Source organism: Haliotis asinina, chromosome 15 (assembly GCF_037392515.1).
Source record: "Haliotis asinina isolate JCU_RB_2024 chromosome 15, JCU_Hal_asi_v2, whole genome shotgun sequence".
Taxonomy (NCBI): domain Eukaryota; kingdom Metazoa; phylum Mollusca; class Gastropoda; order Lepetellida; family Haliotidae; genus Haliotis; species Haliotis asinina.
Window position 1 is genome coordinate 10,907,672 of NC_090294.1, and position 25,374 is coordinate 10,933,045.

The following is a 25,374-nucleotide window of genomic DNA, read 5'->3' on the forward strand; positions in this document are numbered from 1 at the left end:
ATAGTATGAAATGCTTTAGCTATTCTCAATAATTTTGAACCATACTGTATAGGAGAGAATATATATACCTGCAATATGGCAGTGGTTCCCAGGTGACATTTGTTGCCGACTATTCAATTCACTATTTGACAGTCGGCTGTCCGTGTCCCCTGTTTGCATTTTTCAGATATGTCAGTAAATCTTCTTGGCATTTGAATTATGTTATGGCACATCAATTCCTGAATACAGAGTACATTTACGCTACAGTGGGCCCAAGATGTCAATGGTCTTACTTTCAGCATACACTGACGTCTGTCAAGATGGAATCTCAGTCCCATGGTGTCAATATATAGCTGTCCTTATTCTTGTTTTATGTTCAATCGTTTCGGACACTTTGTATCACATAAATACCAAATGATAAAGGACAGTGATTCTTTTCTATGTTTCGTTTGTGACAGAGCTAACCACCAACCATGACATTTACGAAAGGAGTGACTGGCGTCTTCCAGAGCAAAAGCACCACTGTGGCAAGCTCTATTTTCAGATAAACTGAAACGAAAGGAAATCAGCATTTAAGGAACCAAACGAATTATTACCTTACCTATATGTAAAATACTTTAATTCTATTGGTCAATGATGCTTTAACATGTTTCCGTGTCACCCCTCCCGGGAGGGACAACTGAAAAAATGTTACCAGCTGCCATAACAAAGCGTATTTGGCTAATGCTGACCTTAAGGTCCATACAGCGACATCGGCTTCGGTTAGCTTAAATGCGAAAACAACTGAGGATGTAAGTGATGCACTGAGTTTGTATGTGAACATAACGTGCATTATCTCACGTCACACATAAATGTCGTTCTCTGATTGGCTGAGCGCTCTTCTATTATTTTCAGTGTAAGTCATGCAAGCGAGCTGCACGGCAATACAACCCGCTGCCAATAGCAGTTCATTCGGTACTTCGTGGTAGTTACTTTTTTATCTCTAGTAACATTAAATGGTGCATAATGCACGGAAATTACCGATGTTTTGCCAGTGGAAATTAATGGGAGGGAGATAACTCTAAATCTGTTTTTCTCGTGTCGTCCGCAAAATGTAGCGATAGCTACGAAAACATTTGACTCTCTTTCTGATAAATAAATTTTGACACAACCTGCAAATGTAGTCTCTGCACTAAGAAGGTAAATTATATTACACATTGCTAAGGTAATACCTACGGTATTCATATGAACACTAACACTCCCTATGGCCTCGCAAACAAGGTACAAAAAGATATAAGATTCTACTTTGTCCGTCGTGGTATGGAAACGTGGACAAATGGACAAATCTACCTTTGTGATCATAACTGATCATGACCTAAATTTGTGCAGAAATATGATGGTGAAGTCACCGTGACGACAAAGAATCCTGTGGTGATACCATGATACAGCATTCAGGCTCAGCCTGTGACATCCTGTGCTACCTAATCAACAAGCTTCATCCTGACAGGGATAGACTGTGTCGGTATAGAAGAGAGAGTTTCTCAAACCCATCAGGGGAAAAAGATCTGGCGTTTTTCATTAAAATTGAGTAGGCGTTGTGGATTTTCCCAAACACACGCTGCATCAAGGCGACAGGGGCAACTATTCTCACTCGGGGCATGTTTACAAGTGCACAGATAATGAGCGTCACTCCAAGCCACTGTAAATTTGTTATTGTTTTCTCTTAAAATACTGAATATATACGAATGTTCCCATCCTTTTACTGAAAGATGCTTTCATATTAGCCAGTGTTACTATTAGCTGCGTTTTAAAAACTGTAACTTCTGCATCAACTTACATCTATCAATATACATTGTATCAGCTTTCTGTGTTGTTTTTGCAGTTTATGAAGCGAAAAATGCAAGAAAACCTGACTCAATTCTGATGTACAACGACACTTCACTTTAATCTATAATCTATAGTCAACGTTTCCCTCGTTTCAAATCTCGGAGTTCGGCAAATTTCTCGACCTGTCGGTAAGGGAACATATCTCGGGACCGAATTTAAAACACAAGTGAAAAGTGAAATGTTAAGATAAATACACTTTATGCTTCGCCCTCGGGTAATACGTTCTGATGTACATAGCAGTGGCATCTCTCACCTAACGTCCGAATCGTTAGAAGGGGGATGACACTGCTACGAATCAGTGAGAGAGAGAAGCATACGACCTCTGTTATTTAGGCCTAGCAGATTATGTAAGTCGGAGTCATTTCACTGCAGCATCCCATCTGATTATATACAATATAGACACATAATATGAATTATAGTTGATATATTTTCAGATTATCCTGCGTCTCTCATAAAGACTGTGTGGAACAACATACTACATTTTGGACACAGGGGAACAAACAGACATGAAATAAGGACACGTGGAGCTATTGCAGACTTCCATTGGAGTAGAATTTCTTTAAAATACGGACAGGTCAACGAGAACCGCAACTAGGATAACCGGGCCCGTGCGTCCATTTCAACCGATATCTGCAATTCCGGGTAATGCACCGCAAGTAAGCGTTGAATTAGAGCAGACGTAAGCGCCCTTTGAAATGAATCAATCGTATTAAACGATCCTTTTGATAGTGGGGATGAAACAGACTTGAACAGACCAATATAAAAAAATCTAATCTAAAACCTAAAATATGAATTATAACCGAATAGAATAATAGCATTCTGTTACTTTTAACCACCTTTGAAGTATCTATAAATGTGTATTTTCCGATGACAAACGCTGTCCAGTCGTGGCATAGAAGGTTTACGTGAAGAGACGTCCGTCAGATGTGGTATCACTTGCTGGAAAGACAAGGGTGACGTCCCTTTGGAATTGGACCAGCCCAAATCATGTAGGTGGCAGTTCACACTGTCACATACACAAGCAGCCATGGCTCAGCATCTTTAGGATATGTCCAATATATGGTCAACAATATGCGGTGAGTGTATTTGATAGAGGAATGAATAATGATGTCGGTGAATTAGCGGCAACAGCTGCCGAAGTGGAAGATAATCTAGGCAGTATACTCACTTATGAAACCTCTGACATTAATTTACCTTTACCAAACGTAGAAGAGTGAGTAAGTATTGTTTTACGTCGCTTTTAGCAATATACCATCAATATCACGGCGGGGTATGCCAGAAATGGGCTACACACATTGTACCCATGTGAGGAATCAAACCAGAGTCTTCTGCGTGAGGATCCACGCTGTAACTACTAGGCTACCCCACCGCCCCACAAAACACCGGAGATGCGCCACCTGCTATTTAACTTCCTTTAAAGGTGGACACATCCAGCTCGACACGACTCGTGAGGGTCGAACCTGATCTTGTCCTTTTTGATAAAGCCAATGAATTTCTTGTATATCATTGAATTTTCTATCCCTTGTGACAGCAGTTTGATTGGCAAGATTCGGCATAAGCATGATAAATATGCAGACCTCGCTTTTTGAAATGGCTCGCTTGCATCCCAAGTACACTGTCGTCAGGTTCCCCATTGTTCTTGGTGTCCTGATCTCTTGGCGCAGATCAGGGGAGTTTACAGGTTCTCCACCGGGAGCACAGCCCTTCTGACAATCTGAGTAATGTAGAAAGCTGCAGTGTTGGGGAGCCTCCATATTCTCCGGAAAGTCATTAGAGAGTTCGACTAGGTAGCGTTTCCTGGGAGAAGTCCCAGTTGTTGTCTGGGCTGCTTGTAGAGGGGGCAAGGGCTGGATATAGAAAACTATGAAACGACGAGTGTAAGGTGACAATAACACTATCTCACTCTCAATAATGACAGGACTAGTTTGACGAGATAGTATTTTAAAGCAGGTATGTTAACAATATCACTGCTTTTCATATGAATTCATGAGCAAAAGAAAGTGAACACTTTTTGTTTTGCACTTTTGGCAAAGTTGTTCAAGTTAGTAACATCCTTTGGGCCGAAAGGGTTTGCCCACACACTGGGGAGAAAGACTTGTGCCGAACTGCGTCGAAGAAGTGCATCTTTTGGGAGGAGACGGTGTGATTGGTGTGGGTAGGAATATGTGGGCATGAACATACACGACTGGTCGTAATACGTGGAAACTTGAACGCTCAGAGATACAGAGGTGACATTCTTCACCCATGGCAATACCCCTTTGCACCAACAACAACATGAAACACTTCTGCAGTACCACAACGCCAGACCTCACACAGCGCAGATTGTCCAGAACGTCTTGAATGGAGTGGAATAGCTTTCCAAATGACGTCATTCGTCGACTGATCTTAGTATGATTTAAGAGGTGTTGTATAATGGTAATCGTCGTCTAGTAATGTTCATAATATCAACCACTAGATAGTCTGGTTGGTATACTGATACTGGAATATGGCTGTGTGGTAATGTAAGCGACAACAGACAACTACTACCACTGCTACAACAAGTTCTACTATGCATTCTTATATACAACGACAAAAGTACCCTTTAAAGAAGGTACAAATCGCTACATCATTAGCCATATAAATGAATCAGTGTACACATGATTATCACTCATGTTTCGTAAACAAAAATATTATTATGGCACATTCGTATTCGACACATCTGTTTGTTTCACACTGAAGACGATCACACAGATATCAGGAACAACTGCTAGAGACAACACTGTGACCGTCGGCGATTGTCTGGCCTTGTGATCTTCTGTGTCGTGTAGTCTCAGTCCTTATAGGGAAAGAAAGGATGGTCTTTCCACCTGTAACACAGGAATCATGACAGATAAGTGTTGGATAAACGAGAGTGTGGCGTTCTCGAAAACGTCTAATAACATTTCCCAAACATGTTTATCCCCACCCTCTTGCAAGTAACGCGGAGGATACAGGCGACACCTCGTCCACCCGTCCAGAACCTAAACAGAACCTAAAATTTCCCCTACAGATTTGGGGCGTTGATATTTTCTCGAGTTCCACTAAAACAGAATGTAATCTCAAGAAGTAGTTTGTTCAATATTTTGTACTTCCCAACTCCTGAAATGCCGCTAAAGAACAATCCTCAGGTGTGTATTATGACTCCCTGAAGAGACTGCCATAGAAAATTGTGATTACTTGAATGTTTGAAAGTTGTTTCTCAGGCCCCTGTCCAGAGCCAGCATTGTCTTCATGTCCTCTTCACTGAGCTTAAAATCAAATATCTGAAACAAGTATTTTTGAATTGTGAAACAGCATATAAAATAGGCTTTACGTGCCATTTTAAATTTACTCCATTTAACTAGAATCTCTTAATCTTATTTCATTTTCATACAATGTCGAAAAGAAACATTTCCGTTGCCTGTACCTTGTGTCATCTCTAGAATGTCTGATACATGACAGTGAACTAAATCGCATGTTCCTGTAATCTAGCAGTCAGTTGAGTAAAAGGACAAGCACTCACATCCATATTCTGGGCCAGACGAGCTGGATTCGTACTTTTGGGAATTACAGCATAGCCTCTCTGTATGCCCCATCTGAGGATCACCTGATGCACACGAGAAACAATTTGGGTCAGGAGCACATCGCAAAACCCAAACTAGGGACTGGGATCATAAATACCCTTTCTACAGGTGCTCCCCTTTGAGAAATTTAGGACCAGAAATATATCGGTTATACTATATATCTTAGGGCCAGTATTACATGGCAAATACCTGTTATACACATCGTATCACAAAGGATGTTGTGGGGTTGCCTGGTGGTCAAAGCGTTGACTCGTCATGCTGAAGTTCGATTCCCCACATGGGTACAATGTGTGAAACCCATTTCCGATGTCAACCGCCATTATATTGCTGGAATATTGCTAAAAGCGGCGTACAAACATATTTACTCACTCACTTCTATGACATATAACACCTTACTAAGAAAGTGAAATCCGAAATATGACATATGTGACAGATTACGTGATTAATTGGCGGTTGTAAAATGCATATTAAGAACCGGTTAGAGGATAATAAGGGTGCCGGACACATGTGGAAACTTGGCCCACAATATATCTTATTTATAACATCGTCGTAATGCCTCCTGCTTCAATCAATCATGACATATAACACCTGTCTGTTGTACATTGTCTTACTTAAAGCGAGTCACAGCATGCGTGACAACATAAGCCACTACGAAACTAAATTAAGCAGAATTAAACCACTAATAGTGCCTCTCAACATCTCTCATGGCTGTGAGTTATAATCTCTGGTTGACCAATCAGAAGTGGTTTAAGATACGGCATTCTAATAACTTAGACTTATACATTGACATATTACATATGTAATAGAGGAAGTATACCTGAGCTGGAGATTTGTTGTATTTACTTCCGATTCCGACGATGGTCGGGTCTTCGAGAAGCTTTGGTGCATCCTTTGATACACTGAAATATATGAAAGTAAGAGTCATCAGTGAGTTCTTCGCTGCAGGCTAGATGTTGCAAATACTGAAATCGAATATTGAAATTTATGTAACAGTTATGCGAAATGAAGTATGTAACGGATTATCCTTCTTATATATTGCATGTTCATGTCGCATTTGGTTATGAACCAGTTGTTCATAAAATATTTTGTACCTATAAATTAGCCATATGGGGGCTTCAGTCAACCGTATCTTATCAACTTGGCCAGTGTGTACCGGATTCTCATCTCAAAACATAGACTTGCTATCAACACTGCCTCCTGTATTGAAAACGGAACAGGTGCTTCAGTTCAAGACATTCGACTGTGAAAAATACCAGACATTGACGAGAATCATCTTCAGGGGCCTTTGGTATATATGTATACAAATGCACATATACATGCATGTTACTGCTGAGGCATATCTAACCCATATTAAGGGAATTGTAATTGCAAGCAAACAGCTTCTGCTTATCAATAAAACTTGTTAACTATTTATCTTGAAAACGGTTTACTTCTGGACGTTCCAACTTCGTTAGGACCCGTGAAGGTCCCGGGGTAGAATAGGCCTTCAGCAACCCATGATTGCCATAAAAGGTGACTATGCTTGTCGTAAGAGGCGACTAACGGGATCGGGTGGTCAGGATCACTGAGCTGGTTGACACATGTCATCGGTTCCCAATTGCGCAGGTCGATGCTCCTGTTGTTGATCACTGGATTGTCTGGTCCAGACTCGATTATTTACAGACCGCCGCCATATAGCTGGAACATTGCTGAGTGCGGCGTAAAACTAAACTCACTCACTCACTCCAACTTCGTTAAAGTTCATTGTACTCGACGTTGAAGGTACTTTTCCATGTGACTTCATACGCCCAGTAAACATTCGTCACCATTAGCCTCGGTCATTTCAAGAGGACTCGCCCCCTACTCGATGCTTCTTATGTGCAAAGATACGACAAACTAATCAGAACTCGCATAATGGATGCGAAACTTTGATAAAAGTAACTCCGACTACTTAAATCCTTTGTGGTACTGTGTTGTTTTAAAAAGTCATGCAAAAAAACATAATGTCACATTGATAGTAGAAAAAAACGTATCTAACCGACTTGTGCTGCCTAATGTGAAGATCTGGATTAAAATCATGCGATTGACGGTGGGAGATTCAAATACCGGGAAAGGGAGGAACGTAAGAAGGGCACGAGTCGCTATTCGGCTTGTCCCGGAATCACACGAGTTGGTGACAAATGGACAGATAAAGTTGGTCCTGGAATCGCATGGAGACCTGACTGATTCTGGGGATGGATAAATCCATTCCGTGAACTTTCGATGTCAGTTTGCGTTAAAGGAGGGCTGAAGTGCTGAAGAGGGGGTTACCACTTCCTCGATGCCACATACGACAGTGTCAAGGTGTTTCATTTCTTTTGGTAAGTAAACAACCTTTATAACTACAAACAAACGTTGCGTTAAAGTCATATTTCATACATACCCGATCTACCTCAGATGTCGCATGGTGATACCATCCCAGTGGGACGCTAATTAGACAGTGTTGCGTTCCCCAAATGTAGTTCTGTAATCCTGCCCTTGAAAATGAACATCTGACTTGGTAATCTTCATCTAGGCGAGGACGCCCACAAATGGCAATATAATAGTACATAACTCAACTTACTAGTTCTGTCCCGGGGCCCCAAATGGAGCGTACGCAGTAGTTGAGATGTCGTTCTTGAGGGAAAACTGGAGAAGGTCTTCCTCTGCCAGATATGGAGTTATCTCCACCTGAAAGAAAACAACGTTGCCACCGCGTATACTGCCATGTATTACGAAGACGATTCTGTAGCGATGCAAGTTTCTTATGTTTACATGTTTGCTAAAATCCGCGAGTACAAGGCTCTTGTTATAAGTTTAACAAGAGCTAATCAGCAATATCATTTGTACCTGGTTATTCGAAGGTTTGTACTTGAGACCATCCATTTTGAGAATCCTCTCCAGCTGTTGTTTATTGAAGTTGCAGACACCGAGGGACCTGACAAGACCTTTGTCCACGAGCTTCTCCATGGCCTGTTGGGTAGGAGAGTGATATTGATTAGCTTATGTAAAGAGGCCTTTTTTCAAAGTAGACCCCTGATCCCTATCTTACCATGTATGACGAGTCCCTACCACAGATTATTGTCAGTGATCATTAGGTCGCGGACATATCCAAGTTATTTGGATGGGGCGGTGGAGTAGCCTAATGGTTAAAGCTTTAGCTCGTCACGCCGAAGGCGCGGGTTCGATTCCCCACATGGTGAAGTCTATTTCTGGTGATTTTGTTAGAATCTTGCTTAAAGAGCCGTACAATCCAACTCACTCACTTTGGCAAACAGATACAAAACGTTAAACATTACTCAACACCAGGATGTTCTACAGCTATTTTTCGAAGCCATCGATTGACAATGCTATGTATCTATAATGATACTAATTTGTAATTGTAGTACTCTGCAGCTTTGATTGAATGTGTATTTTTAAGATGTTCCGATTCTACAATTCACTCATGTTTCATTCTCTAGTGGCGGTGGATCACGTTTGTGAATATAGACTAATACGGTTCAGTGTTAAAGCTGAACTTGAGACTACCTACTCTCCACGTGTCCAGGTAGTCCGTCATGGTCGGCTTGGTTCGCTCCTTGTCCTGCGGAAAAGTAATATGCAGATACATACATACAATACAGTGTGTGCAATACCTTAATTTGCCACTTTGCCATCAGAGCCAGCTGTCGCCTACATGCTTTAAAACTTACAGGCCCTGAATAAAATTTGTTAAATTCAAACTAACAAAAACAAAATAGACTACACTGTATACAGTTTCACACTGTTTCTACAAGATCACATCGCGAAGCCTATGATTCAGAAAGACGTTCTTGTTTGTTAAAGACTGGTGTTGACATTACTACGCGCAAAGAGCATAAATAGCCTGAAGTGAAACAAGTTTACATCAAACAAACCTTGATAACGTTCATAATTTGTTTCTTTTCAAATCTTATGTTCTCGTTTTTACTTCTGTTACTCCATTACAATATTATAATATATAGCACTAAGATATGTGTAATAATGAGGGCATGTTACCGTTGGCAGAAAATGGCATCTGAAGTTTAACAGCTGTCTAACAATTACGCCTTGAGGTTAAAGACTAACTTCACCTTAACACCTGTGAAGCAATAACGTGATAACAGACTTGAACATGGATGGTTAAACAGCAAAGGTCAGAAACGTCTAAACTCACAACGAAAGGCACGGGGAAGTGTATCTGAAACATATCTATATAATCCATATCTAGGGCCTCCAGTGACATCCGACACGCTGGCTCCACCTGATCTGGTTCGTGACAGTGGACCCACATCTGCAATGATAACAATACGCTGTTATGAAAGGACATGGCCTCTTTAGCAAGGCGTGTTTGTTATAAAAGTCACTACCATAGTTTCAAATTAATCTGGTTTCAATATTACCTTAGTCACCATGAAAAGCTCTTCCCTCTTCACTTTCCCTTCTTTTATGAGTTCTTTAACGGCGACGCCGATTTCCGGTTCCGTTTTATAGAGCCAGGCGGTGTCAATATGGCGGTACCCCATCTGTATTGCAGCCTTCACGGCATCACCAACCTCGTTTGGCTGGGAAAACAGGGTGAAAATCTATTGTTACGTATCTGTCCATAAAAAACTCAGTGTGAAGCCAATAAACAACCAAAAACAATGTGTTCTGATTAGCAATTGTATTCTAAAGTTGACGAAGTTCACAAATCAATACCACGTTATCATTATGGCAGAAAAAATAGAGAACAAAATACATTAGTACAAATTCAGAGGCAGTTTAATACACGAACAGTAATTATGGCAATAAAGATTGTAATTTCCACCTTTCAGCATTAGTGAGAACCTGTGATATAATGTGAGATGTGATGCAATAGCAAGCTCCCCTTATATGCATAAAACAGGTTACTAGAAACTTTATGTGTGCTTCAACTTTGCCCTTCTCTGACTCCATAGGTACAATGTATAACTGTTGAAACAGCATTGCACGATGTCACCTCCAGTATGTGATATGTTATTGGCTATACAGAGTTGTCACCCTTTGAGGTACCAGCATCAGTGTATTCGAATTCTACATTTGCCCCAATTCTGTTTGTTTGAACCATAATAGGGTTTTGAAATGATAAATGGCAACTTTAACCACCTCCAAACAGATAGAATTCTCATCGCCGTATTGCAGTCTACCTGTCAACATCAAGAATCAAGTCTAATGTCAACATTTCCTCGGGGGTCTACAGTCCGTATCTTCTCAGGTGTCCACAGCCAATATCCGTAGTCGTCCATATTTATTTGAAGGAGTCACGCCACGCCTAATCGTCAACACCAACAGTCAGGTCTAATGGGAACAACTTTCTCGGGGGTTGGGGATGTCTATATTCAACACATCTAAAAGGGAGTCTACAGTCAACACATCTACCTGGGAATCTACCGTTAACACGCCTACCTGGGAGTCTACAGTCAACACGTCTACCTAGGAGTCAACAGTCAACACATCTACCTGGGAGTCTACAGTCAACACATCTACCTGGGTGTCTACAGTCAACACACCTAGCAAGAGGTCTGCTGTCAACACATCTATCTGGACATCTACAGTCAAAACATCTGCCTGGGAGTCTACAGACACCATATCTACCTGGGAGTCTACAGTCAACACATCTATCTGGAGATCTAAATTCAACTTCCGATGTTCAGGTGTTTACATACATACCATTTAATTCAACGTGTAATATTGCGACATGATAGGTTCAACTACCAACCTTGAAACTGTTGTAGGTCCCTAAGCCCAGCACAGGCATGTCATATCCACTGTTCAGGCGTATGGATGGTACCTTTTCGGTCATCTTGAAAATACCTCTTAGCATCTTGACAAAAGAATAACAAAAAGCACTTTTACTATTTAAGGAAAATCTAAAGACAGTAAACGAATGCCAGCAAGATATATGTGCAACTACAACAGTTATTGGTACATGCTATTGCATGAATCAGAAAATGGAACACAACTCACCCGTGGGTCGATCACAGAAGAAGTGCAGTGCCAACAAGCGTTCTGTCGATCAGCGCGCGGTCGACAAGGTAAATAAAAACGCCAGGGTAAATACCCAGTGTCATTTTCAACGTAGTCACAGTGACTTGCATTTTGATGTCATCTCCTAGACGACGTACGTTAACACGGATATCGTACTTAGAAAACATAACACCATGGAGATGGGCCCATCTCCTATTGTTTTAGCAGAAAAAACACTGGGGTGTGATAATTCGCTTTAAACCATTATTTTGTTCCCCGTGAAATAGTATCCGGGACCAAATGAGATTAACTACTACTACTACTACTTTTGACTCAATGTTTGTATTTATTAATTACGAGTGTACATACAAGTATCAAGTTCTACAAGTATTCCATCTATACAACTTAGTACATCATCATCATCATCATCATCATCATCATCATCAGTTAACACACTACATCAGATTTCGCAAGACGCCTTTCGCACTTAATCAAGTTACGTCACAGTCAAAGCATGGGTAACAAATTCACCCTGCACAATCACTGATCCGTAACTGCTAATCCTTTTTAATCCCCCCAGCAAGTTGGGTAAGTGGGAATGTACAGGTTAGCGTTTGCATTTAAAAGAAATGAAGAGACGCCAGTACGTAGACGGAGTGTAGCATAAAGACACACATGGTAATATAGGTCACAGACATACAAATGCGTTATGTGATCACAGAATCCCCTGCAATGCATTCTGTAGATTTCCTTGTATCGTGTATAATACGATAACACGTACCACTAACACGGGCGCCAGCGTAACAGGCATTTGGCTCCCATGTGTTTGTCAAGCGTACACGCAGTCGGTAGGAGGCCGACGGTTGTTTTAACCTGTGTCTGCAATACTGGATCATTCATGATTAAGGCGAGAGGCTGGAATGCGGGTCGTTTGCACAGGTCGCGGTGACCCTGACATTCTCGATAACACAGTGTAGTGTAGGGAGCTTAAATTCAACAACAATCCTGCATATATTATACATCATTTGGGTCATCCAACATGCGACAACGAATAGGCAAGAGGAATAGAGTAATATTTCCCTTGTGTGTCACAAACCAACCCAACCAACGAACATAATACACATTAAAGATGTACTATAATGAATCATAATTATTTATAAATAGTTCGAGATATATGCGAAAGGAGACATATCTCCGGAGAAAGGAAGTAGAGCAGACCCTTAAAGATCCGGGGTAGAATAGGCTTTCAGCAACCCATGCTTGCCAGAAAAGTTGCCTATGCTTATGGAAAGAGGCGACTAACCGGATCGAGTCGTCACACTCGCTGACTTGGTTGACATGTCATCGGTTCCCAATTGCGAGGTCGATGCTTATGTTGTTGCTGGGTCGATTAATTACAGACCGCAGCCATATAGCTGGAATATTGCGACGTAAAACGAAACTCACTTATTGACAATTTTCTGTATACTTCGTGCATTTAAAAACGTCTTAAAACCCTTATCATATATAGCTAGTCATTGATGTAGACATTACTGGCACATGCAAAATGCTGATGACTTCGATCAGTATGCTTTAAATAATTAAATTATATGTTCCTTTTTTTTCTTTTTTTTTTTTTGTTTGTTTTTGTGTGTGTGTTTTCTTTTTATTTCTGTTCGTATTTTGATTTGTTTTGTTTGTGTGTGTGTGTGTGTGTGTGTGTGTGTGTGTGTGTGTATGTGAGTTTTGGTGGGGTCTTTTTTAGTTTCTTTTTAAATATTTTTTTATTAAATCTATTATGACAGGATTATTAGTCCATTCACTTGTTACATAATTCACAACATAATTGTTGTGGGGTGATTTCCAAACTGAAACGAAGAGGTTAACCCAGAAATATGGAAGACCCAAATAGACAATACTAACAGTGAATGATGACACAACATCAATGAATGATCAATAATTTATTTCAGAGAGACACTTGTTTTTATTATTATGATAACTATGTAAAACAATGGGTGAAATAAGTGACCCCAAAAGTGATCTCAAGGATATCAAGAATAATGCCTCTATTTAACCCCTTAGGTTTCTAATCCAGATTCAATTTTTTAAATGTCTACCCGTGAAGATCCAGGATAGAATAGGTCTTCAGCTTGTCGTAAGAGGTGACTAGTGGGATTGGGTGGTCAAGCTCGCTGACTTGATTGACAATGTCGTATCTCATTTGCGTAGACTGATGCTCATGATGTTGATCACTGGGTTGAGTCACAGACTCGATTTCTTATATGACTCGATTACCATATGGCGTTAAACAAACACAAAGGAGTATCCCTGCAGGTTTCGTAATCATTGACTGTCTATTATAATTAATATAAAGTAATTACATTCAGTTCTGGTTAGTCGACAGGCGTTCTTTCACGCCCAATGTTTGTCAAATGGGAAGATCGTTTTTTATCGTTGTTGATTGTGAGGTATTCCATGTGGTGCCCGCTCTCTTCCTAATGGGGATAGAAGGGATGATCTTTGAACCTGAAACACATAAATAATGACACAATCGACAAGACAAAAGGAACGACGTTCACTAAACAACATTCTAAACATATCCCTAAGTTTCTGTTTTCCGCTTTGCATAACGTATGTTTGTTGTTTGGAAACTGATAGCAGCAAGGTATTTTGTGTGAACCGTAACTTTGTGGGGGTTAGGGTCTGTCTAAAGCGTCGCGATTCGATGTACTACTGGCAAACAAGGAGAAGTTGGACCGTTTACGAGAAGCAGGCGTGCATGGCAATGAGCTAACCCATTTGGTTTGAAAAAGGTAGAGGAGATGGAACCTAGTACACGTGCAGTATATGGCGATGAAATTGATTCCGCGCGTAGCTGCTGAGGCAGGTTATGCGCTTCACCCATCTCTCTGCAAGTGATCGTGGACAACCTGGGGCCCTTTCGCTCACAATTACAAACGCCAGTGGGCGGCACTTACACATGCTAGTACGTGCTCAACTTATCCTTGTTTGCCAGTACATCCATTAGACAACTGTGATCACCGGTTTGATCCCGGTACACTACAGTTATATTTCTGTGACCCGTGAAGGTCCCGGGGTAGAATTGGCCTTCAGCAACCCATGCTTGCCATAAAAGGCGCTTATGCTTGTCGTAAGAGGCGACTAACGGGATCGGGTGGTCAGGATCGCTGATTTGGCTGACACATCTCATCGGTTCCCAGTTGCGCAGATCGATGCTCCTGTTGTTGGTCACTGGATTGTCTGGTCCAGACTCGATTATTTACAGACCGCCGCCATATAGCTGAAATAAAACTAAACTCACTCACTCACTCACTCACTCACTATATTTCTGTTTCAGTACCTAAATAGTTCCTGATGGTTTCATCAAATGGCAAACCTTCAGTCGCTTCTTCCATAACCCAAAGCACTGTATGACTGTCGTTTCATCACCCACCTCAGGTTTGTGTATTGTTATGAATGCACAATCAGATTTAGAGAGTATTCAAAGGTAACTTATGCTATCTTCGGGATTCATCTTGCAGTAAAGTACCGACTCTACCATGTTAGGCTACGTGGCAGGCATGGTGGCTGAGTGGGTCAGCTCTTGACTTTGTGTGCTGACGATCAGGCGCCGGTCTCTGAGAGTATAGGCTCGTATCGCGGATTGGACTCGACCGACCAAAAGTAGTAGAAACGGTACTTTACTGTAAAAGTTTATCCCAAACATAACATGTGCATCGTTTTCCATTGACCCTCCTCTGTGACAGGAGCGGATACAGTTTTTTTAGAAAGGGGGGTGCACAATATTGAGAAAAGGGGGTGCACAATGAAATTTCACCCTAGTTTCAATGGTCATTTAAAACAATTTCAGAACAAAAGGATTTGGATCCACCTATGGATCTGTCTATGTATGTGTGTTTACTTGAGTATAGTAGGGTTGACTCTTTGGCCACGGTCCAGGTCGAGCATTGTTTTCATATCCTCCTCACTGAGTTCAAAGTCAAATATCTGAAACAAGAAGACACGTAAAGCCATTACCAACAAAGCCATATTCCACATTCTATTTACATATATGTGAAGGGTTTTGCATCACTTCATCTTCTTTCAGTTTGCAGCTATATAACTACATTCATATCAAATATGGCATAGCTAATTACTCTCTCTCTCTGTCTCTCTCTCTCTCTCCATCCATTGAATTTTTACAAAGTTATATATGAAAATATTCTCTCACATCAAAGTTCTCGGCCAAACGAGCTGGATTCGTACTCTTGGGAACAATAGCATAACCTCTCTGAATGCCCCATCTGAGTATCACCTGGTGCAAAGGAGAAAACACAGGGTCAGCATCAAGAATACATCTTTAAAAACATATATAAAGACAATTCATACATTGTACAACAATATCTCAGACCTCGGAGCTCCTGTTTCAAAACAATGGCAACACTTTTGTGTGATATAATTCTAATTTCAATAATTTGCTCAAATTTTCTGGTTATCATCAATTGACATATCTTTGTATGCATTTAGCAGGACCTATCAGCTGAACAAACAATACATTTGTTTATGTAGGCAAAATATTTAATGGTATTCAGAAAATGATAACCAAGAACACCAAATGAAAACCAATATATCCTGAAAGAAGTATTGCATGTTTCTGGCAACATCTCTTTTGTGCTTAATGTGATTTGTTTGATAGACAGTAAGTTTTCAAAGTTAAGGTATGTTAAAATTTATCTCATTTGCTTGTTTGTTTTTTAACGCCGCACTCCGCAATATTCTAGTTATATGGCTGCGGGCTGTAAGTATTCGTCTCTGGACCAGCGTGATAATCCAGTGATCAACAGCATGAGCATGGATCTACTCAGTTGGGATACGATGACATGTGTCAACCAGGTCAGCGAGCCTCACAACTTGATCCTTAGTCGCCTTTCACGACAAGCATGGGTTCCTGAAGACCAGTCCTAACCCGCACCTTCACTGATCGATTTAGATTACCTACGTGACGGCATACCTGAGCTGAAGATTTGCCGTATTTCTTTCCAATTTCGACAATGGTTGGAATTTCAAGGATCTTTGGTGCATCCTCTTGTATACTGAAATATACCAAGATAAACGGCATCATTGAACTCCTGTGCCCTCAAAAGTTTACATTCACTTAAAGCAATCACTATATCTTACGTACATATATGTGGTTACATGGATGATGGATTTCTTGACTGACTTTATGCAGGTGAATTGCACGAGGATCATACATCAAACAGCTGAGCCGCATTTGCAAATATCGTATAACAGCTGTGTTTTGGTGTGAAATGTTGTTGAGAATTCTCAGATGTCCAAATAGTTTCATCATTTATTGAACTCATGACAATAATCTCGTCAACGTTACGAATTTGTTTACAATACATCAGTTTATGTGTAAACAGTATCTTTAATCAGTATGAATATTTTATACTGCACTAAGTGGCTACATTTACGCTATTGCGTCTAAACTATTGATGGGTAGTACATTAGATAATGTTTGAGGAAGCAAATTTACGAGGAAGCGTTCGTAAAGTATAATAGATCTATCAGCGAGGGCTATTCGACGCATCCTATGACCTGAGTTACTTCTTGAAACTTGTTCAGTTTGGATGGGATAACATCCTAAAATGACGACCTGTTTCCTTTTCCCATCACTGTTTCCTTTTCCCATCACTGTTTCCTAACGGAGAACCTGTCTCATTTAAGACGTGCGAGTGTGTGCGTCCGTGCGTGCAAACTTTGTGTGATTTTTTTTCATTTATCTTGAATGGCATTTTACACAATTTAGTTCAAGACTGACAGGGGTGACTTTCAGGTTTACCTTCATTTCCAAGTGGAAATGAACAATTTTCAATGTGCTTTTAACACACAATGCGCCACGTGTTATGGGTGAGAGTGTGTCGGAAGATCGCAGAATGGTTTGATAAAGCCATCATAAGAGAACTAACTAGTTCTGTCCCGGGGCCCCGAACGGTCCATAGGCAGTAGTTGAGATACCGTTCTTAAGGGAGAACTGCAGAAGGTCTTCCTCTGCCAGATATGGAGTTATCTCCACCTGGAAGCAAACAAAGTCATGAACACTGTCAAGTCTTTGAAGAGAGTGTGTTATCTGGATGTGCAAAGTATGCAACTTATACGTAAGTGTTGGGGGTCTAAGATGTAGGTTGGTGAAACCACTAGCACACCATGATAACTCATAGTCTTGATAGGCCTAAAATGGGGCCAAACTGGCATTCATACCTATGATCAAAGGCGTTTCTTTAGCCATTGGGACGCAAATCTGCGAATCGCAGAACAACATGTTAAAGTGAGAGAGGTATATGTACATACACAATACGTCAGTTATAGCAGATATATACGGCATCTTACATCACGGCGTGTCCGTTTGATGCCAGATGAATCTTTCTAGTACTGATATGAAATACTATGAAACATATTTACGGCGAATTCGTGGTATCATTTTACATCAAATAAACCCTACCTGGTTGTTCGCTGGCTTGTACTTAAGACCGTCCATGTTGAGAATCCTCTCCAGCTGTTGTTTATTGAAGTTGGAGACGCCAATAGACCTGACAAGGCCTTTGTCCACGAGCTTCTCCATGGCCTGTTGACGTTAGTGATATCAGCTGTCTTTATACAGAGATTCTTTGAAAACAGATGCATTATACCAAAGCGATAGTACCTCTTGAGTCAACGACATCTGGCACTCTTAACTGAGTGCTCTTGACAGATTGGAATTTTCTAAGGCTAATTCTTTCTCATATCAATGTATTATCATCATCACATGCAAAGCAATAATCTACGACTGGGCATTAAATCCTGTTCTTCTTTATCATCTTTACTGGCCACGTTATCAGTGGAGAGCAAACATCTTCAAGGCTAATATATATAACATGTATACTCACTTCCAAAAAAGTAGGGTACCTTCATTTTTTTTATTTACGATTAAATACATTTAGGATATTTATCGGAGTCAATCAAAGTTGATATGATATCATTGAATGTTTTGAGAGTGCATCATCATTTGCACTTCCTTACAATCATAGTTATTTGGAATGTAGTCGCTTTTGAAAGATAACTGGTGTATGTCATGTAATTTGCATGTATGCGATTTTCATTTGAAAACAAGCGACTAGAAACAAACACTAACAAATGTGTGATGCAAGATGAGTGTCAAAATTAATGTTATAAGTGATTTCTCGACTTTCTTGAAAAAACGTCAAAATTAAGAATGGGACCCCATGCACGTGTATGGAGCTACGGTGTTGCCCACGTGCATATCATGCGTTGTGATTTGGGGTGATAATAGAGGGAAATGGTGGTGTGTTCACGTGGTGTGAAACGTTTGTTAACGTTTACACTTCCTATCCAAATTGAAAGTTCATTATCCCCTACTTTTTAAGAGTATATTTACATAGGAAAACATTTTTAACAAATCAGTTACACTTGTGAAATGGGTCCTTTTCATGTATGGGTTGCACAAAACTGGACAAGGCCCTTGTCCACAAGCTTCAGCATGACCTGATAAGTGACCAGCTGAAACTGAATTCTCTGAAGAGGGATCCCAAACACCATGGCCTGTACTTCTTTCCACATTTAATGTTCGCCTAATGTGATGGGTTGTTCCTGTTGTTCCCAGTTACAAGTTATAACTTCTACATGGCCAACGCTACTGTGAATAGTTAACATAAATGAGAATTCCAAGCTACTGTATGTCGAAGACATTTCATGCATAACAAATCCAATTTTTCGCCCACGAGAAATCTGAGTGTGCACTTGGACTTAACAGCGATCATAAACAGGGACAATGTAATGTTCTTCACGGACGCATAATGTATTCTGAAACGTGATAGGGGCTGAAACATGACTATAAAACTAGGTCAAATATGGGTTCGGGACTAGTTAGTCATTTCCGTTTATCCATAACCTTTAAGCTAGTTTCAGTCTCCATCGCAGGAAAGATATCAATCCAGGTTACGACAATTACTTTCCCCGTGGAACTTTGAACGTTTTTTTTCTTGCGATGTTTCTATCTGAACCAAACCTTCACACTGAAAATATCAATCACATTTACCAGGAATCGCATGTCGCCCTTCATGGAGGCTAGACTTCTTCCCAGTCTACTAGGTATGATTATATGTACCAAATTTGGTGAAGAAACAGAGAACGGTTTTACAGGTCCGGAAAAGACACGACCAACAATTTCATTCGAAATCAAACTTGTTGCCATGGAAACGCAACATATATTTACTTCAGAATTCCAAAACTACCAAAAGCCACCAGTTCACCACTAGACCTATCGATGTGCAAAGTTAATGAAGAAACATTGAACTGTTTTAGGGTTCTGCTTGGGAAAAGAACACTACCGCCCATTTCACTCACATTAAAACATGTTGCCATGGAAACGCCAAAAATATTAAATTGAGAATTCCAAACTACCAAAAGACACCAATACACTATCAACCAATTTTAAGGGACGACGTTAGAGCCGTTTCAGGATTGAGTGAAATTGCATGTATTTGCAGTGATATTAAGTTGCAATTTGTTCTGCTCGGTGCTTGTCTTTGCTACCGAGTGACGCTTGTTATTCTTCATTTTCTGGAGGCGTACCAAGTTTGTACGCATAACGTAACAGTTTTCTGTTTACACGATGATGGAGTTAAGTGGAAGCTACCTACTCTCCATGTGTCCAAGTAGTCAGCCACGGTCGGCACGGTCCGCTCAAAGTCCTAGGGAAATAATGATATATAAAAACACACAGATGATTTGTTATGAAATCAGAATCAGGTCACGGCACTAAACATAATCACTGTCAAGAATATATATTCTACTACAATATGGAGCAATGTTAATAAATTCCTTCGTCTTCGTAGATGGTACCTTCATCTGTGAAGATGATGCCAGTCAAATCTACGTTGCCCCCATTCCGCAATCACTAACACATTTCTGTGAAGGAAAAGTGTTCACAATACATGACTGGGGACTTTGGATTGGATGATGGGGACATGTGATATTTAGTACAAGGTGGTTTCACCTTTAGATGTTAGTACTGTGTCGTGTTTGTACGGCGACATACATTAAAGCAAAGTTAACAGGAAACAAACCAATCATTTCTGCTTTCGTGTTTCTTCTATCTCTCTGATGCACCAGTTATGTGTTTTAGATAAACACAAGGAAGCATCGAATTGCCTGGCTACTGACTGCCAGAACATGGATAGTTAAACAAGGCAGGGAACAAGCCAATTATGAAATATCAAACACGGTTGCCTCACTACTGACTGCCAGAACATGGATGGTTAAATAAGGCAAGGAACCAACCAATCATGTAATATCAGACACGGTTGCCTCACTACTGATTGCCAGAACATGGATGGTTAAACAAAGCATGAAACCAACCAAGCATGTAATATCAGACATGGTTGCCACACTTGTGACTGCCAGAACATGGATGGTCAAAGAGAGAAGGTAGTCTTGACTCACAGCAAAAGACAGAGGGAAGTGTATCAGGTACATATCTACGTAATCCATGCCCAGGGCCTCCAATGACGCTCGGCACGCTGGCTCCACTTTCTCCGGTTCATGACAGTTGTCCCATAACTGCAACGATAGCATGCCAGAATGATAACATATGATAACATACATGGTGGTAATTACACATCTGAATGGTGATATACGCTTACCCCGATGGGAAACGCTTGTGAGGTAATGGCAAGGTGTGTTTCTCGTATCTTATTTATGTGGAAGGACAAACTGACACACAGACAGTAGCCTTTTATATATATATATCGGACTCAAATTCACGACCTCAAGCAGGTTGTTATTTAATACATAGTTACTGAGCGTTCGTGATTTCTTAATTTCTTAATTAAACATTTGATAATAAGGACGATGATTCCGTGATCAATAACATCCGCATTAATGAGGTGTCATAGAACAAAAAGAAAGCGGTGCGATGTGTCTACAATACAATGCTAAAAACAACACCGTTACCGTACCTTCGTCACAATGAACAGCTCTTCCCTCTTCACCTTTCCGTCTTTAATGAGTTCTTTAATGGCGGCTCCTATTTCCGGTTCCGTTTTATAGAGCCAGGCTGTGTCAATATGACGGTATCCAGTTGGTATTGCGACCTTCAAGGCATCACCAACCTCGTTTGGCTGTTGGGGAAAACAGATTGATATTGTCTGTACATGTTTCACTTTAAAGGCGCAACACCTTCGAGCCAATTTCTGTGCGAGGATCCTCGTATTCGAATTCTGGGTTCGCCATCACAGTCAGGTTCATGTTTGTTTACAGGAATGGTAAATAAGAGAAATTGTACAGGAAAAGGTATGATAGAGGCCCTTATTGGCCCACAACATGTCATGATTATCAAAATTTTACAAGATGATAATTTTAGCTTAAAAGGGGCTAAATTAATCGTTGAAGGTACCTCCAATTGTTTCTTTATGCTTTTCGTGTTGTTATTTTTCCTCTTTGAAGACCACAAAGTTAACATATTTTACAAGATCGTCTAGAAACCTACATTTTCTGATTTTCAGAGTGATAGGAAAGTGTCAGCAAAAGCATGACCCATCCCAATTTTTCACCATATATGAAGACAGTAAATTAGAATGTACATTTTTCGGTTTCTGAAATTGCCCCATGCAACATCTCAAAAAATAAACATTGACATTAAATAACATCTTTAAAAACTATCCATCACATTTATACATCTATACCATCATACATTATATTTTGAATGGTTTTGTGCTCCAAAATACACATATGAAACATCTTTACTAAAAAATTTAATATCACAAGTCGCTCGCAAGGCAGATTTATGTGAGGTAAACATTGCTTTTTGGTAGTTGGTTTCTGTTAGAAAAGTAAGGACATGTCTGAAGATTTTCAAAATGTGATCAAGCAGCACTGTAAAGGTGAGAAGCTTTGTTATTATGTCAGAATGTGATCATAGATGTTCTATCATCAGTTTATCAAACACATTTAAGTCACTTGTCACTGTCAAAATAACACTGTGCATTCAACAGGATTGCCATGTTTGAACATATACATTTTCCAAGGACTTATATACCTTGATGTTTCCAATGACATATTAGATTTCATTTAACCAAAATGACTACAATTAACTGCATGAAAAGGTTTTTTAAGCTAGAATAGGAACATTGTATCAAGGTCTAGCAGATAATGAACACAAGCAGACGTTAACTGATACATTGTTGTAAAGTGTAATATATAAGCTTAAATTTACATTGTAGACAGTGAAAATGTGTAGCGTATTGGTTCCAACAGTGGACTGTTGCTGTTTTGTGTGTTATCAGACATGCAGGTTCAAATCCATGTAACTTTTCTCCTTTTTTCAAAGTTTGTTTATCAAGTCTACAATGTTTAGCGCAACTGATTCACATCAAATCCAAATATGGTATTTTTTCTTAAGTTTGGTAATCTATCTTACAACACTGTTGAAACAAGCTTTATTAAACGTCATGTAAATCTTTTCATAGGCCTGTAGACACTGACCATTCACTTTTTCAAGTCGGTCTCGTTGCCTTTGTTCCCAATGTTTTAAAATTCATATTTTATATATTTTGATCTACTTTAGGACTATACACTCTTGACATGTTTGTTTACAGGAACACATGTGGCAAGTAATTCAATTAACAATGTTTTCCAACCCTAATTGGGCCCCTTGAGGTTAAAACATTGTGATTGAAATTGACATGTTTTCAGCATGACTGATGTAATTTGTATGTAAATAAAATGACAGTTGTAAATAAGCCATTATGGCACACTAATATCTCAGACTTCTTATTATTTTTCTTGGGAACTGATAAAACCCATTTCGGGCCCCTCTGTGGTAAAATTACACCTCAGATCATATAAAATATAGCATTTTTATGCAAAGCTAACTTGTCTCTAAACAAATAACATGTTTTTAGCCAATTCTGTTAGTGGGCCAAAAACCACCCTTATCATACCTTGTCCTTTCATCACCTTTTACCAACTAAAGGGAACATGCCGTGGCCACTGAATCTACGCGTACTATCAATATCTGCCCCAAGGCCTCCAGTCAATGTCAATCCAGAAGCCTAGCCAACATACACCCAAAGATCTACATTCAACATCTACTCTGTGATTTGCAGTCAGCATCTACCCAGAGGTCTCCAGTCAACATCTGCCCGAACGTTTTCCATCAAAATCTACCCTGTGATCTGCACCAAGCCTCTGCCAAGAGTAAACATTTACCCGAGGATCTACATGCTACATCTACCCAGAGGTCAACTCTCAACATTTATCCGGAGGTCTACACGCAATATTTACATGGAGGTCTATAGGAGACATTTACCCGGGTGCCTACAGGCAACATCTCCCCCGAGGTCTACAGTCAACATTTACCCGGAGATCTATAGTCATACATCTACCCAAACGTCTACAGATTCATCGAAACTAAAGTTTACGATCAACATCCACCTGGAAGTCTACAGTCAACTTCTCAACGGAACTCAACAGTCAACATGTATCAACGAAGCTCTACAGTCAACTTCTCAACGGAACTCAACAATCAACATGTATCAACGAAGCTCTGCAGTCAACTTCTCAACGGAACCCAACAGTCAACATGTATCAACGCAGCTCTGCAGTCAACTTCTCAACGGAACTCAACAGTCAACATGTATCAACGCAGCTCTGCAGTCAACTTCTCAACGGAACCCAACAATCAACATGTATCAACGCAGCTCTGCAGTCAACTTCTCAACGGAACCCAACAGTCAACATGTATCAACGCAGCTCTGCAGTCAACTTCTCAACGGAACCCAACAGTCAACATGTATCAACGCAGCTCTGCAGTCAACTTCTCAACGGAACCCAACAATTCACATGTATCCACGAAGCTCTACAGTCAACATCTAGAAAGCGGTTTACAAAGAAAGAAGTTTACAGGCAACATCTATGAAGTGGTGAACATCAACAATCAACATCAGATCATATTGGCAGGTCCTGCACGACCCTCATATTATCAGGCTCTTTTGAAACATAGCTACACGTTTCTATAGAGATGGTAATAGTATGTAAGTAAATGTTCAACAACCAACCCGGAAACTGTTGTAGGTTCCTAAGCCCAGCATAGGCATGTCGTATCCGCTGTTCAGGCGTATGAAAGGTACTTTGTCCGCCATCTTGAAAAACCGAGTTCTCAGCACTTGACAAGGACGTCTCCAAAAACACCACCACTGAAATATATATGAAAATATAAGACGTGAGCAACATACAGTTGCAATGGTTATTAACACGTGAAGCAGAAAGTCGTACTGAGTACACTCATCAGGACATTCGCCTTGCCATTGAGTGTTCTGCAGAAAAGAATCTCTCAGTCAACAAGGTGATATCGTCAACACTTATAAATAAAAATAAGTAAAACGTTATCGCGTCGAGGCTAATAACATCGTGTATATTGTTACCTCACACACGATGCAAACACGACTGCTGAATGGTGCAGAAAGCGCGGGTTGTGAAGAGAAAATATACAGCAACAACTTCCTTTAAATGAAACAACAACGTGAAGTAAAACACATCAAGCAGTAACATACCAGCCAGACGAGCGCTTGCGTAACAGCCACTCAACACGCCTATCTCACAACTCTCTCTTCAACGTCGACTCAGCGGTCCATGGCAGCACTGTTCTGTCAGCTGCACTCGCACAGCCCAGGCTGTGTGGAGAAACTAGGACACGTAGTATATTCAATACAACTTGGCATTCGTGTGAACACATAGGTTCTCAGAAACACAATTCAAGCATCATACTGAGTATAGTTTATGGGTTATCTGGTTGTATGACTTGCACTAAGGGAAAGTACATGAAATAAGTATGACAGCATCAAAAGTCTCTGACCCGGCCTGGACCGATGGGGTAGGTCAGTGGTTAAGCGTCCACTGGTAGCAATGAGGGACCGGGTCAGATTCCACG

General features: G+C 40.4%; 2 protein-coding genes across 4 annotated transcripts; both read right to left on the minus strand.

Moving 5' to 3' along the window:
• Positions 1–2,256: 2,256 nt before the first annotated feature.
• LOC137265699 (aldo-keto reductase family 1 member B1-like) lies at positions 2,257–12,294 on the minus strand. Of its 2 annotated transcripts, none has more exons than XM_067801129.1 (11): positions 12,190–12,294; positions 11,161–11,265; positions 9,824–9,985; positions 9,598–9,714; positions 8,956–9,006; positions 8,274–8,396; positions 8,008–8,114; positions 6,244–6,325; positions 5,366–5,449; positions 5,041–5,126; positions 2,257–4,691 (listed from the first exon to the last, which is right to left on the minus strand). In XM_067801129.1, the coding sequence occupies exons 1-11, from the start codon at positions 12,217–12,219 to the stop codon at positions 4,655–4,657; spliced, it is 984 nt and encodes a 327-aa protein (XP_067657230.1). In that variant the 5' UTR covers positions 12,220–12,294; the 3' UTR covers positions 2,257–4,654. The 2 variants fall into 2 exon arrangements, with proteins under 2 accessions (XP_067657230.1, XP_067657231.1); XM_067801130.1 differs by lacking the exon at positions 12,190–12,294 and adding an exon at positions 11,409–11,733 and having other exon boundaries at positions 2,263–4,691.
• Positions 12,295–13,335: 1,041 nt separating this feature from the next.
• Positions 13,336–25,123, minus strand: LOC137265708 (aldo-keto reductase family 1 member B1-like). Of its 2 annotated transcripts, none has more exons than XM_067801149.1 (11): positions 24,998–25,123; positions 24,503–24,640; positions 21,404–21,565; positions 20,889–21,005; positions 20,087–20,137; positions 17,890–18,012; positions 17,357–17,463; positions 16,399–16,480; positions 15,619–15,702; positions 15,310–15,395; positions 13,336–13,913 (listed from the first exon to the last, which is right to left on the minus strand). In XM_067801149.1, exons 2-11 carry the CDS (start codon positions 24,584–24,586, stop codon positions 13,883–13,885), a joined length of 927 nt encoding a protein of 308 aa, XP_067657250.1. In that variant the 5' UTR covers positions 24,587–24,640; positions 24,998–25,123; the 3' UTR covers positions 13,336–13,882. The 2 variants fall into 2 exon arrangements, with proteins under 2 accessions (XP_067657250.1, XP_067657251.1); XM_067801150.1 differs by having other exon boundaries at positions 24,869–25,092.
• Positions 25,124–25,374: the final 251 nt, after the last annotated feature.